Genomic DNA, 13,902 nt, shown 5'->3' on the forward strand with positions numbered 1-13,902 from the left:
GAGTGGAGCAGCTGCTGAGCACTGATCCAGGAGTCGCCCCAGAACACCACCAGGTGTGACCCCCCCCAAACAAATTTTAGCACATAAAACCTTTTAAATAAAATTGTGGAGATTTGTAGTAAAAATTTTCTATTGCCCTTAGTGTAATGGTAAAGGTAAATATCATCATAAAGTTGGCCATTAAATTTAGTATCACAAAAAATGTATCTTTCACTAAAAACAAGCTAATGGGAACACATCCCAGTTTATGGGGTAAATAATCCTTTACTTTGTGGACACCACCTCTCTTTGCACCCTCACTTTCACCTCTCTCTCTCTCTCTCTCTCTGTTCTCCTTATATAAAACTACTTTTATTTTTGTTCAAAGGCAAATGCAGTTCATTTTCAGTTTTATGAGATAATACAGGCCTTTGGATAAATGTTTTGTGTTATTTGCACTGCATCTCTGAGCCTTTTACATTTACACTCTGACATTTACTCAGTCTGGTGAGTGATCAGATGGGGACAGTCCTCTGCATTAGAAGAAATATGTTTGATGCTCATGTGGTAGCTGCGTGTCCTCTGATTCCTGACATATTATTTGTCCTGCTGATAATTCTTAGAAGCACTAATTAGAAATTGGGAAGATTCACATTTGTCTAATGCTCAGAAATCTTTTCAACTTGAAATTGTTGAATGCTAGTGTTTTATTAATTTTTAAAATAAATTTAATTATTTTTAATTTTTAATTAGTTTTATTGGATCGCCGTGGAATACAATTACAAACTTGCATGATTAGGTTTCAGTCACACAATGCTTGAATACCCATCCCTCCACCAGTGCACATTTTCCACCACTATTGTTCCCAGTGCCCCATCCTTTATTAATTTTTTTAATTAAAAACATCCCCCCTGCTCTTCTTCCTCTTGTTGCTGTTAGGGTGACTGGGGATTGCCAGCTTAGTTGTGGTTCTTGCTGGGGTCACAGTCAGTACTCGTCACATGATGGCTGTGGTCATTGTGGCACACTCATATACTCTTCCGGGTCCCATGCCTGGCCTGGCTGCTGGCACATGTCAGCTGTAGCACTCCCAGACACCTGGCCATGTGCTGGACAGCACATAACTTGGTTATGGCACTGAGGGTCTCAGGCAGCAAAAAAGACCTTGGCCTGGCATATAGGAGTAGCGTCGGGGATCAGACTTGGAGCCTCATGTGTGCAACTTCAGCCACTGAACCATCTTTGGCCCTCCTCCCACACTGTAGCACTGTCGCCCCGTTGTTCATCGATTTGCTTGAGGGGGCACCAGTAACGTCTTCATTGGGAGACTTGGTGTTACTGTTTTTGGCATATCAAAAATGCCACGGGTAGCTTGCCAGGCTCTGCCATGCGGGCAGGACACTCTCGGTAGCTCGCCAGGCTCTCCAAGAGGGATGGAGGAATTGAACCTGGGTCAGCTGCATGCAAGTCAAATGCCCTACACGCTTGTGCTCCAGTCCATATCTAGAATAACTGAAGTAAAACTCTCTAATTTCATTTCTTACTAAATTCAATTGAACCCAGGTCAGCTGTTTGCAAGGCAAAACACCTTACCCGCTGTGCTATCAGGACTGGATCGATAACAGAGCGGGTAGGGCGTTTGCCTTGTACGAGGCCAACCCAGTTTCTATTCCTTTTTCCCTCTCAGAGAGCCCAGCAAGCTACAGAGAGCATCCTCCCACATGACTTAAAACACTAGACTCGCTGGGAGCCCAGGGAATGATTTGGCAATGAAAAGTACCTGCCTAGGGGCTGAAATGATAGGACAGCAAGGAGGGCATTTGCCTTGCATGCGGCTGACTCAGATTCCATCCCTGGCACCCCATATGGTCCCTGGAGCCTGCCAGCAGTGACCACTGAGTGTAGTGCCAGGAATAAGCACTTCTGGGTGTGGCCCTAAATAAAAATCAAAACCCAACCCTGCCCCCCCCAAAAAAAAAGCCCTTGCAAACAGACTGAAAGTTCCATCTCAGCCCAACTGCATGTTCCCACCTGCTAGCGCTGCTCTCCCGTGCCGCCAATAATTCCAGAATCACTGTGGCCAGATGTAGACAAGCGCCACTACTTAACAGGTGTCTGGGAGACGCAGTAAGCTGGGAAGATAAGAAACTGCATCTCACATTGAGCATGTGCAAAACCTCAGGGACCCAGAGGAGCAGCCAGGACTAGCTTGAGCACGTGTAAGCCCCTGTCCAGCACCACACCAAAACCTGTCACAGCCGCAGCAGCATCAACAGAGGGAAGGGAAGGGGGGAATGAATGTTACAGATTTTGTTTGTGGTTTTAGGAAACAGTTACATTTGCTGCAAGAGTTTTTGGACTTGTAGCTGTAGTTTATCCATTGGTTCTAATTTGGATTCTCCTACTTAGATTGTGACCAAGTCTGTTCCAGAGTATCTTTTTAAAAAACACATGCTTAGAGTTTTTTAAAAACTCTTGCTTTTGGGTATTGAGTCTTCCTTTTTCACGGTTCCAGGGTTCTTAACTAAAAAAGCAATGTGGTTTGATTTTTTTTTTTCAACAGGTGATGATGTGAAATCTAAAGATTACATTGTTGCACTACAACATCCTGTGACCACTGACATCAAGCATTCCTTAAAAATGTTTGAGTTAACATTGGATGCATTGAAATCATTTGACAAGCGGACCTTAGTTCTCTATCCAAATGTCGATGCAGGTAATCGAACTAGAAAATGAAATTTGGCCACCTACCTTTCCGGTTTTATATTTCTGTCATGTCTTCTTTTGACTTCCCTTCCTGTCTTGCTCACTTTATTGGAGACCAGACCATTCTGAAATGCATTCCAGTTTTCAAAGGACTACAATTGAAAGGACTACACTACAGTTTGGTGGTAAATTGAAGAGTTTATGATGATTTTTTTTTTTTTTTTTGGTCAACAGTAGTCTTGTAGAAAAGACTACTACTAGACTTTTTTTGTTTGTTTGGTTTTTGTTTTGGGGGCTTCAGTGGTAGTGCTCAGGGCTTATTCCTGGCTCTGCCTTCAGGGATCACTCGGGGCTTAGGGGACCATATAAGGTACTGGGGATTGAACCCAGGTCAGCCATGTGCACAGTATGTACCCTAGATGCAGTACTGTATCTCTGGCTCCTTGTTTTGTTTTTGTTTTTGTTTTTTTGCTTTTTGGGTCACACCCAGCAATGCTCAGGGGTTCTTCCTGGCTCTGCACTTAGGAATTACTTCTGGCAGGGCTCAGGGGACCATATGGAATGCTGGGAATTGAACCTGGGTTGGTTTTTCTGCATGCAAGGCAAATGCCCTACCTGCTGTACTGTGAATCCGGCCCTGCCTTGTTTTGTTTTTTCTTTATGGACCACACCTGGTCATGCAGTTCAATTTGATCCCCAGTACTGCATATGGTTCCTTGAGCACCACTGGGTATATATATTTATTACCCTCACCAAGTACACGTCTCATTATTCTTTTCTAGTCTTTTTTTTTTTTGTATAGATATTTATAATGTCATTATCTTTGTTGTTTAGTATTATCAGTGGTACTGTGTTTGTAATTTACTTTCTTGGTTGCATACATTTACAAGGTAGAGAAATTTTTCCCCTATGGAATGAAAGGTTTCCACATTAAAGCTCATCTTTATGGGTTTTTTGGCAATATATGTGACTTCCTATCCAGTTCTCCAATTTAGGACTGTCTGGAAAACATAATTAGTGCCTATGGCTTAGGCTTAAGCCAGGGAGAAGCCTTCAGCTGTGGTCACATCCTAATTTTCAGATGGTAGCACCTTCTGTTCATGTACTACAGTGACAGTTGGTGATGGCAGGAGAGTAAGAAACCAGGCTTATACCATGGGGTTAGTCTCAGCAGCCAGTACCTGCCTTACCACATAGTGAGAGTTGGAAAAAGAACAGCAGGCATGCCTGGCTTCTCTCAGATCTGCTGCTCCTGGGCTGGTAAGCATGGTGGGGTCACTAAATTGCCTCCTAACTAACCAATCAGATTAGAAACTCTGTCTCCTTTGCAGTTGCTAGGAGAAAGTGAATAGAGAAGCAAGCACAGAAGCATGAACTACTGCTTTCCCCGTATTAAGTACAATATCAGCCGTAGCATCAGAATCTGATGAGTGCCAGTGCCACCTGCTGTGCATCATGGTGTTCATATAAATGTGGGCATAACTTTGCAGAGACTTTCTCATCAGTTTAGTATACAGAGTCCGAGGCTTCCCATTCTGGGACTGTCCCCTAAAGAGAGATAGTTGGCTTGCCTTGAGCCTCTTAATTGTTTAAAGTGAAAACGTTTGCTGGGGCACTAAAAGGTATATGCTTTGCCCAGCTCTGTTTGAAAAGTGCCAACTGCTGCTATTTAAAATTCAAACTAAAGCAGGGAAAGCGGCTCCGTGGGAGAGCACTTGCCTTGCACCTGTGAGGCCTTTGGTTTAATTTCTGCCAGCACCAAAATAAATGTAACTAAATCAATTCCTAGAGAAGCTGAAGCAGGCATTTTAGATATGCATTAATTGTGAAATGATCAGGAATTTGCTATGTTTTCTAGTGATTGGTGTGTTTCTATGGGGAGGTATCCTGAAATGAAACTATAACTTAGCGGTAAAAATGGTTAGCTCTCAAGCCATTTAACAGTTGGTTCTTTTTATTCATATTTTTATACCAACAGGGAGCAAAGAGATGGTTCGAGTGATCCGGAAGAAGGGCATTGAGCGTCACGACAATTTTCGAGCTGTTAAACATGTCCCATTTGACCAGTTTATACAGCTGGTTGCCCATGCTGGCTGTATGATTGGGAACAGCAGCTGTGGGGTCCGGGAGGCCGGAGCTTTTGGAACACCTGTGATCAATCTAGGAACTCGTCAGATTGGAAGAGAGACAGGTACATCTTTCCACTTCAATTAAGGTTAATACACACCTGCATTTTTGGAAAGCGTGTACGTGTCATTGCTGGCATGTACGTTTATATACCAAAATGGGAGAGGTTGATGAGCAATTATAGTCCGAGACCTATAAGTCACAAGCTGATTTATACCAAAGTGGGTGAGGTTCACAAGCACTTAGAGTCTGAAATCTATAAATCATAAATAGTGCTAGCAGAATTTTAAGAGCTCTGTTTCCATTTTTATTGTCTTTATAATATCAGATTCAAGACCTTCTTAGTTAATTGTTCTTTTTGATGACTGTGTAAGAGAAAATGTAGTTGAGTGTTATAAGTATACAGATATTCTATCTTTCCTCCTCTGGGCCTGGTAGACAGTTCCTAGTCAGTATTGCTCCCAGCCTGACGCGCCATAAATACGTGAAGCATAATTGGGATTATTATTAGTGTATTTGCTGGGTCGATCAAATTCTGCTACTGACATTAGTCTAAGTTCTAAGATGATATAAGCAAATATATTTCGATAGCTAATGGAAGAGTAGGTACAGTTAATGGAAAAAAGAATTGGACTCTATTCAAGGATATCATTTACAGCTGTGTTCTGTGTCTGTTCTTCCAATTGCCACTCTGATCTTTTTGTTTTCTTTAGACCTTCTTTTTCCTTTTTATTTCCAACATTATTTTGCTTCTTCATAGAGAAAATAGAGGCCACGAGATGGCAGGCTATTAAGTTTCATGGATTTATTCATTAAGAAAAGAGTCAGAGACCTGTGTGCTGGGCACTGGGACTCAGCAGTGGCCCAGACCAGCCAGGACTGACTCTGGTGTCACTCTGTTCCAGCGGGCCGGCAGGTAAGGAATAGGTAAAAAGGGACAGCAGCTCAGGGTTTCTGTATGTAGTGTGGGCTGCAGCCCAAGGAAATGAGACGAGACAGGGAAGGCCTTGCAGGAGAGCACGTAGTCTGCCATCCAAATGAAGAGGCGTTAGCTCTGTGAGATACTGAGACGCAGAGGGAAGAGCCAGTATGGAGACTACTGAGAACTGTAGCACTGTAGCACTGTCGTCCCGTTGTTCATTGATTTGCTCAAGCAGGCACCAGTAATGTCTACATTGTGAGACTTGTTGTTACTATTTTTGGCATATTGAAAACTCCACGGGTAGCTTACCAGGTTCTGCCGTGCGGGCGGGATACTCTTGGTAGCTTGCCGGGCTCTCTGAGAGGATCAGAGGATCGAACCCGGTTTGGCCGCATGCAAGGCAAACGCCCTGCCCGCTATGCTATCGCTCCAGTCCTGAGAACAAGCTTGAGAAACAAGGGCCAGTGTAGCCATGGGGCAGTGGGCAAGCAGAAGAGTGATCCGACATGAGAACAGGAGACCGAACCTCTGTGAGCCAGGGGAGCTAAGCTGGAAGTCTTTCAAAATCATATTGGGAGGAGGCCAGTAAAGGAGGGGAATGGCGCACTCTGACTTCCATGAGCCTTGGGCTGCTCTGTGGAAGCAGGGCGTGTGGTGGGGTAGGCATGGAAGCAAGAGAGGCCACTTAAGTGGTGATCTGAGTTCCTGTGGGATATGATAGTGGAGACTGGGTGGTAGTGTAAGAGGCAACAGTTTCACTGGGGTTTGTTACTGTACTTGCTGATGCTTAGTTGTGAGTAGTGAAAGGAAGAGAGAATCCATGGTAAGGGCTCCATTCTTGGATTAGGCTTTTCTGTGCCATCATGGTTGGGGATTGGCAGGTTTGGGAGGGGGAGGAAGTGAGAGCTCTCTAGTGGTCATGGTAAGGTTGGGGTGCCTAGTTGCTGGCAAATTAGAAGTGGCAGGTAAGCAGAAGTTAATTGAGTGCTGCATATAGATGGTTTCTAGTTTGGACATCAGTTTGGCTGCTGTAACAGAAAGACCTAAAATCATAGTGCCTTTAGGTTAGAGTCTCTTGCTTTCTTACTGGTGTAGTGGCCCCACACTCCTCAGAGACTTGGCTTCCTTTCATCTTCCTGAGGTTGCCCCAGCTTTTGCTGTCAAGACACAATGTAGCCACTGGGAAGGAATCCAGGAAGATCCTGTCTCTTTAAGAACACAGTATAGAATTTGCAAGTGTTCTCACAATCTCAGAATTTAGTCACATTTAGTTGCAAGAGAAGTTGAAGAATATGATCTTTATTTGGGTAATTGGGTTCCTGCTAAACATTCTGTTACCAGGATAGGTTTGCGCATAGTGGCCCCCTCTTTTGCCCCGTCTTTTTTTTTTAATATATAAGGTTGTTTACATTAATTGATTACATTCAATATTTCAACACCACCATTACACCTTCCCACCATCATTATTTTGAATTTTCCCATTCAGGTCTGTCTGCCACAGGCAGATGCTAGATAATTTATTTTCTGTTTCTAATTATGGATATCCTGAGAGGTTGTGTACTCCTGGAATTATAAAATTGTAAATGACTGGGGTCCAGAGACATCTCTGTAGGGAGGTAATCCATTTTTAGATTCATTTGTGTCTCTGAATCAAGGCCGTTAATGCCATTAAGTGCTCCTGAAGGCAGCTCGTGGGTGTGACAGCCCGGACCCCGAGGGGGCAGAAAGACAGGAAGGGATGGTCTGTTCCCGCCACTGCCATGTGGCCTGGAGTCTTCAGTCCCTGGTCCCTTGTACCTGGGTTTTTCTTCTGGAAGTTTGTGGCTACCAGGGGTTCATTTGGAGTAGACGGAGAGAGGACACCTGCTCTATCTGAGGTGCCTGGTGAAATCAGCTCAGCATGGAGTCTGGAGAGATCTTTGAGCTGCTGTCTTCCAGGATTCACTGCTGAGTCTCTGGATCAAGGCCATTGACATGCTTAAATGCACCCATGGTCTTTAAATGAAGGGACTGAGATTGCTCAGGGAGAATGTGCAAATAGAAGGAGAATGGAGCACCTGCAACACCTCCACATTGAGAAGCAGGAAAAGATTATTAGGGGAGACCAAAAAGGACCCGCCAGTGAGGAAGGAGGAAACCCAGAGAATGACATCTTCGACGCTCCCAAGAGAGCATTTCATGGTGTTAAATGCTGCTGAGAGTTCAAATAAGATGCCAACAGATACTTGAATACTGGGTTTGGCAAGAATTCTTTCTTCAAAAGCAGTCACTGGACCTGCTGCCAACCACACGATAATAAACGGGGCCCCACCCGCCCTTCCTTGCACTGGGATGGTGTCCGCCCAGTTTGTAGTCTGCAGCCTTCTTCCTGTTCTCTAGCCCCACATCCTGGCCTGTCATTCTTTCTCTTGCTTGTATTTTCCTTTTTGTGGGTGCTGGGGGGCTCAGCTCCTGGCAGTACTCCAGGGCTGCTTCTGATGTGGTATGTGGGGTCTGGCCATCCCTGGTGGTGCTTGGAGACCACGCAGTGCTGTGACAAGCAGAGCAGCCACCCCAGCCCTGTACATGTCTGGGAAGTTCACTGCCAGGGCAGCAGACCTGCTTATTGACACCCTGACCAGTTTGGCTTGGTGAGTGGATTTGCGAGAGCGGAAGGAAGGCAGGGCATGTGCATGATGACTAGGTGAGTTGCGGTGGGCCCAGAGTTCACCTAGTTTACCAGCTTTTAAAATTTGTTTTGTTTTGGCTATAATTCTACCTGTACTTAGGGCTTAACTCCTGGCTCTATGCTCAGAGGTCCCTTCTAGAGGTGCTTATGGTACCATATGAGTTGCAGAAGGTCAAGCCAGGGCTGGCCACAGGCAAGGCAAGCACTTGACTCCCATCCCCCTTTTTAGTCTGTTTTTCAGCACTTAACTCCTGACTGTTTAGGAATCATTCCTGGTGGTACTCAGAGTGCCGGGGATCCAACCGGAGTCAGTTGTTTAAAGCAAGAGACCCGCTGTCCTATCTCCTATCTAGTCTCTGTGTTACTCATTTCAATAGAGCAGAAAGTTGATTTATTCTCTTAGGAAATAAAGGATTCTAGTGCCCTCAGGCATCTGATATGGAAATCTTGCTAAGTGTAATTTAAATAGTATAAAAAGTAGAACAATTGAAGTTTCTCCAATGAAAGACTTACTTGAAGTCTTCGTGAAACCCGTGAATCTGGGTTTCATGATTAATTATGAGCATGATCCATTGTTAAATGCTTTGTTTTGTATAGTTCCACTTAAAATCATTATATTGGGCTGGAGAAAGAGTGTAGTGAGCACAGTGTCTGCTGTACATGCTGTACATGATCTGGGATCAAACCCTGGTACCCTACCTGGATCCCCTCAATCCTTAACTCTAGGAGTGATCCCTGAGTGCAGAACCATGAGCAACCCCTGAGAACTGCTGGGTTGTGACCCCCAAACAAAACAATAACAACAACAACTCATTGTAATACATCAATGGCTTTTTCCTAGGGGAGAATGTCCTTCATGTCCGGGATGCTGATACACAAGACAAAATATTGCATGCGCTGAAGCTTCAATTTGGCAAACAGTACCCCTGGTGAGTATAGACTTAAAAAAATTTTTTTTATTAGTGAATAACTGTGAGGTACAGTTACAGACTTACAAACTTTCCTGCTTGCATTTCAGTCGTACAGTGTTCGAGTGCCCATCCCTCCACCAGTGCCCATTTTCCACCACCAATGGTCCCAGCATCCCTCCCACCACCCCAAGTATAGACTGTTTTTAAACGGGATCTGGGGCTGGAATGCTAGTACAACGGGGAGGGTATTTGTCTGGTTTGATCCTGGTGTCCTGTATGGTCCCCTGAGTAGTGCCAGGAGTAATTACTGAGTGCAGAATTAACCCCCAGGAGTAACCCCCGAGCATCACCGGGTGTGACCAAGAAAACAAAAACCAAAAAACCAAAACAAAGGGGCTCTGCCCTGGGCACCATATTGGAGCTGTGTGGTCCGGGTTAAGTCATCCTCACACCTATATCCTGAGGAGGCCCTCACTCCTGGCAGCAGGGTTTGTGGTTATCCCCTCTCTATTGCTTTCTGAGGCTTTCTGTGCAGAATGACTTACTTGTGTCAGTAAGTGAACATAGCGCGTCTGCCTGGAAATACATCTGTAACCTACATTCAGTGTCTGTAACTGATTGTCTGAAAGAAAAGAGTCCTGTGGTCTGGCTCTGGTGTCTCAGCTGTTGGCCAATGGCTGCGGCAGCTCAGGGTAGGTCTGGGTGCTTGGGCCTCTGCCTGTCTCCTTCTCCACACTGAGATGCCGGAGAAAGTTGGTGTGAAGAGCAAGGCCAGTGGCGAGACTAGAGCTGGATGAGTGCGGCTGGCTTAGGTCTGGGGGAAGGAGAGGTGGCACTGGCTCTTCCCAGCTCTCAGAGACTGATGTGGTTTGGGTGAGGGCAGAAATCTGAAAAATTAGCCAGGCTTTTGACCTCCACAATTCCCCAAAGAAATTTTGGAGAAAAAAATTTTTCTAATGAAGTTAAAAAAAAAGAATAAAAGCAAAAAATGGGGGGAGGGAGTCTAGTTCAATATTTTAAAATTACCCTCCTTTTAATTTTGAGTTTATGAACTTTTTGTATGTTTGAATGTTTTTTCCCTCAAGATTTCCTTTCCCCAACAAACAAATTAAAAACAACAACAACGGGGCTGGAGTGATAGCACAGGGGGTAGGGTGTTTGCCTTGCACGTGGCCGACCCAGGTTCAAATCCCAGTATCCCATATGGTCCCCTGAGCACCGCCAGGGGTGATTCCTGAGTGCATGAGCCAGGAGTGACCCCTGTGCATTGCTAGGTGTGACCCAAAAAGCAAAAAACAAAAACAACAACAAACTTTCTTAAACTTCAGATTTTAAAATTAGTTTAACAAAGATTTTTGTTCCTTGTTAATACAGACATTTTATTAATGCCTATGTGATATGTCAGGCTGTGAATAGATGTCTCTGAATCAGCTGTGGAATTCAACATTGCAATGGTAATATTCAGGTATTTAACAAAGACATTCCTGGAGAGACTCCAGTATTACTTTAAAAAGAAGCTCAGGTTGTTACCTGAATGCCAGCTTCCAGGATTGACATCATAGACTCAGTTATCATTAAGCATGTTGGAGAGAAAGAAGTGTTTAATAGAGTTTTTGGATGTTGCAGCTCAAAGATATATGGGGATGGAAATGCCGTTCCAAGGATTTTGAAGTTTCTCAAATCCATTGATCTTCAAGAACCACTGCAAAAGAAGTTCTGCTTTCCTCCTGTGAAGGAAAATATCTCCCAAGATATTGACCATATTCTTGAAACTCAAAGTGCCTTGGCTGTGGATCTTGGCGGGACAAACCTCCGAGTTGCCATAGTCAGCATGAAGGTAAAGCAACTGGCCTTATCTCCCGATGAGTACCTAATCTTTGAAAAAAAATAGAAGGTGGGGCTGGAGTGATAGCACAGCGGGTAGGGCATTTGCCTTGCACTCAGCGGAGCCTGGTTTGATTCCCAGCATCCCATATGGTCCCCCAAGCACCTGTGCATTGCCAGGTGTGACCCAAAAAAGTGAAGAAAAGAAAAGGTCCTTTTAAAGGGACAGACTAGAAACATAGATGAGAGGTTCTAATCTTTTGTCTAGAGTTTTGTTTGATTTTGTTTCCTAGTGCCCGTGGTCAAACCCAGGCCCTCACACACGCAAGGCAAGTAAGTGCTCTACCACTGAGCCACAGCCCTGAATCTAGAGTACTGAGTTTGGGAAACATTGCAGAGTTTCTCTCATCATTTTATCAGTGATTAGCATCTTATAGAAGTCAAAGGCTCAGGAATCCAAGGTAATTAATGCGGCGACCCCTTCCGCTGCCCCTCGGACTCTGCGGCTCCCTCACTGCAGCTGACGGTGTTGAGGTGTGCTTGGCCGGTGCAGCTGTCAGCCTCGAGGCCAGTGCTTCTAGCCTTTCCTGCTCTTGCCCCTTCTGAGCTACTTCCCCCCTGGCCTCCCATCTATGTGGTTTTTTCACCAGTGGCCTCTTTGGAATATTCTGGGGCCCTGCAGGGAGCCCTCTGGCCCCCGTGAGGAACACTGGCCTATAACAAGATTTTTGGTGAGTGCTTCAAAGCTCCAGTCTCTGTACCAATTCATCAGCATGTTGAGAGCGCCTTCAAAGTCAAAATAACAAGTCATCCTTGTTAAAATGATCTCTAGTGACTTCACAAAAAAGAACAAAGCTACCAGGGGTAAAACATTTTATTTTGGGGTCCCACCCAGCAGTGCTCAGGGCTAGATGACTCCTGGCTCAGGGGTAGAGTGGAAGCTGCCAGGGTTCCTACATGCAGAACATGTGCTCCTGGCCCCCCAGGAAAACAAAAAAAAACTATTTGAAATACTGTAACTGTATCAAGTTTTAGAAACGAATCCATGAGATATACCAGGGATTTTTAAACACAAAGTTGCTTAGGTCAAAGATAAACCAAACCAAACCAGGATTTTCCCAAGAGAAACTGAAAGGCCTTCTTTAAAGAAATGACTTTTAGATTGGGTGGGGGAGCCAGGGGTTCTCCCCGACAGTGCTCAGGGGGCCTGAGGGTAATATCTGGCCATACCGACCAGCTATGCAGGTTGGACAGTTCACTGCTCGGGCCTGGGTGGTCACCAGAGCCACGGCCAGTGGTGTTCAGGGCACCATCTGGGGTCTCCGCACAAAGCCTTGGCCTCCAGTCCTTTGAGGTAACTCCCAGGCCAATAAATAATTTAAAATTTAAAAATTCTTCTGTTTCGTTGTATTTAGTTTTGGAGCCATGCCCAGAGTGCTCAGGGTTTACTCCTGGTTCTGCACTCAAGGTTCACTCCTGGCACAGCTCAGGGGACACCATATGGGGTGCCAGGGATTGAATCTGTGCCAGCTGCATGCAAGGCAAATGCCCAACCTACTGTATTATTGCTTGGGCTCCCAATAAATACTCTTAAATTACTTTTTTTTTTCTTTTTGGGTCACACCCGGTGATGCACAGGGGTTACTCCTGGTTCTACACTCAGGAATTACTCCTGGTGGTGCTCAGGGGACCATATGGGATGCTGGGAATCGAACCCGGGTCGGCCAGGTGCAAGGCAAATGCCCTACCCACTGTGCTATCGCTCCAGCCCCACCCAATAAATACTCTTAAAAGTACTCATAGAAGAGAATTTTCTTAGTATAAAGATAATCTATTCCTGGTCAATGGCCAATACCATTTGTTTAGTGAAACTATAGAACAGAAGTTTCCAAACTTACTTGGCCTGTTATCCCCTTTTTCAGAAAAGCAAAACACAAAACTCAGCGCCATCCCACCCCAACCCCTAGAAATTCACCTTCTTTTATTTATTTATTAAATTTTTTATTTTTTTTTGCTTTTGGGGTCACATCTGGCGATGCACATGGGGTTACTCCTGACTCTGCACTCAGGAATTACCCCTCGAAGTACTCAGGGGACCACATGGGATGCTGGGAATCAAACTCAGGTCGGCCGCGTGCAAACACCCTACCTGCTATGCTATTGCTCCAGCCCTCTTTTATTTTTTAATTTTTAAAAATTTTAATTTTTTAAATTTATTTATTATTTTTTATTTTTGATCTATTATACTGTTAGACTTTTTAATACATCCATCATTCCAACATGACACCTATCACCAAAGAGCCCCCTTCCCTCCCCAGTGTCCAAAGGACCCTTTCCAACTACCGGCTTGCAGGTAAGCTCAGGTCTGTGGATAAAACCTCCAGTTCTGATGCTTTTAGCCATTTGTCTCTCCAGCCCTGTGGTAATAGATTTTAAAGTTAATGTGGAATAGGTAAATTCTACAAATACCCAATATAATAAGAGTGTGGAGAGGAAAATTAAGAAAATATTAAGAGAGAGGCTGGAGAGACAGTAGGGGCTTGCTTTGCCCATATCCTTGGACAACAGTTGATCCCCAGCACTACATATGGTCCCCTGAGTCCCAGGAAAGATTCCTGAGAACTTCCAGGTATGACACCCCCTGCAAAAAAAAAAAAAAAAAAAAAAAAAAACAGGGAAAAATATTGAACATTTTAAGGGAGAACTTGGACTGATTATTATGGAATACAAAAGTGTGTTTTGGGGGGCTGAAACACTAGCACAGC

At 44.6% G+C, this 13,902-nt stretch overlaps 1 protein-coding gene across 2 annotated transcripts in view; it reads left to right on the forward strand.

Annotated features, from left to right (window-relative positions):
* GNE (glucosamine (UDP-N-acetyl)-2-epimerase/N-acetylmannosamine kinase) overlaps nucleotides 1–13,902 on the forward strand; it is a 37,995-nt gene that overhangs the window by 9,901 nt on the left and 14,192 nt on the right. For both annotated transcript variants that reach the window (XM_055135795.1, XM_055135791.1), the window contains exons 4-7: nucleotides 2,543–2,695; nucleotides 4,664–4,876; nucleotides 9,244–9,331; nucleotides 10,940–11,150. In XM_055135795.1, the coding sequence (XP_054991770.1) occupies nucleotides 2,543–2,695; nucleotides 4,664–4,876; nucleotides 9,244–9,331; nucleotides 10,940–11,150 (665 nt within the window). The remainder of the gene's footprint in view (nucleotides 1–2,542; nucleotides 2,696–4,663; nucleotides 4,877–9,243; nucleotides 9,332–10,939; nucleotides 11,151–13,902) is intronic.

The sequence above is a fragment of the Sorex araneus genome, chromosome 1 (genome assembly GCF_027595985.1).
Source record: "Sorex araneus isolate mSorAra2 chromosome 1, mSorAra2.pri, whole genome shotgun sequence".
Lineage (NCBI taxonomy): Eukaryota > Metazoa > Chordata > Mammalia > Eulipotyphla > Soricidae > Sorex > Sorex araneus.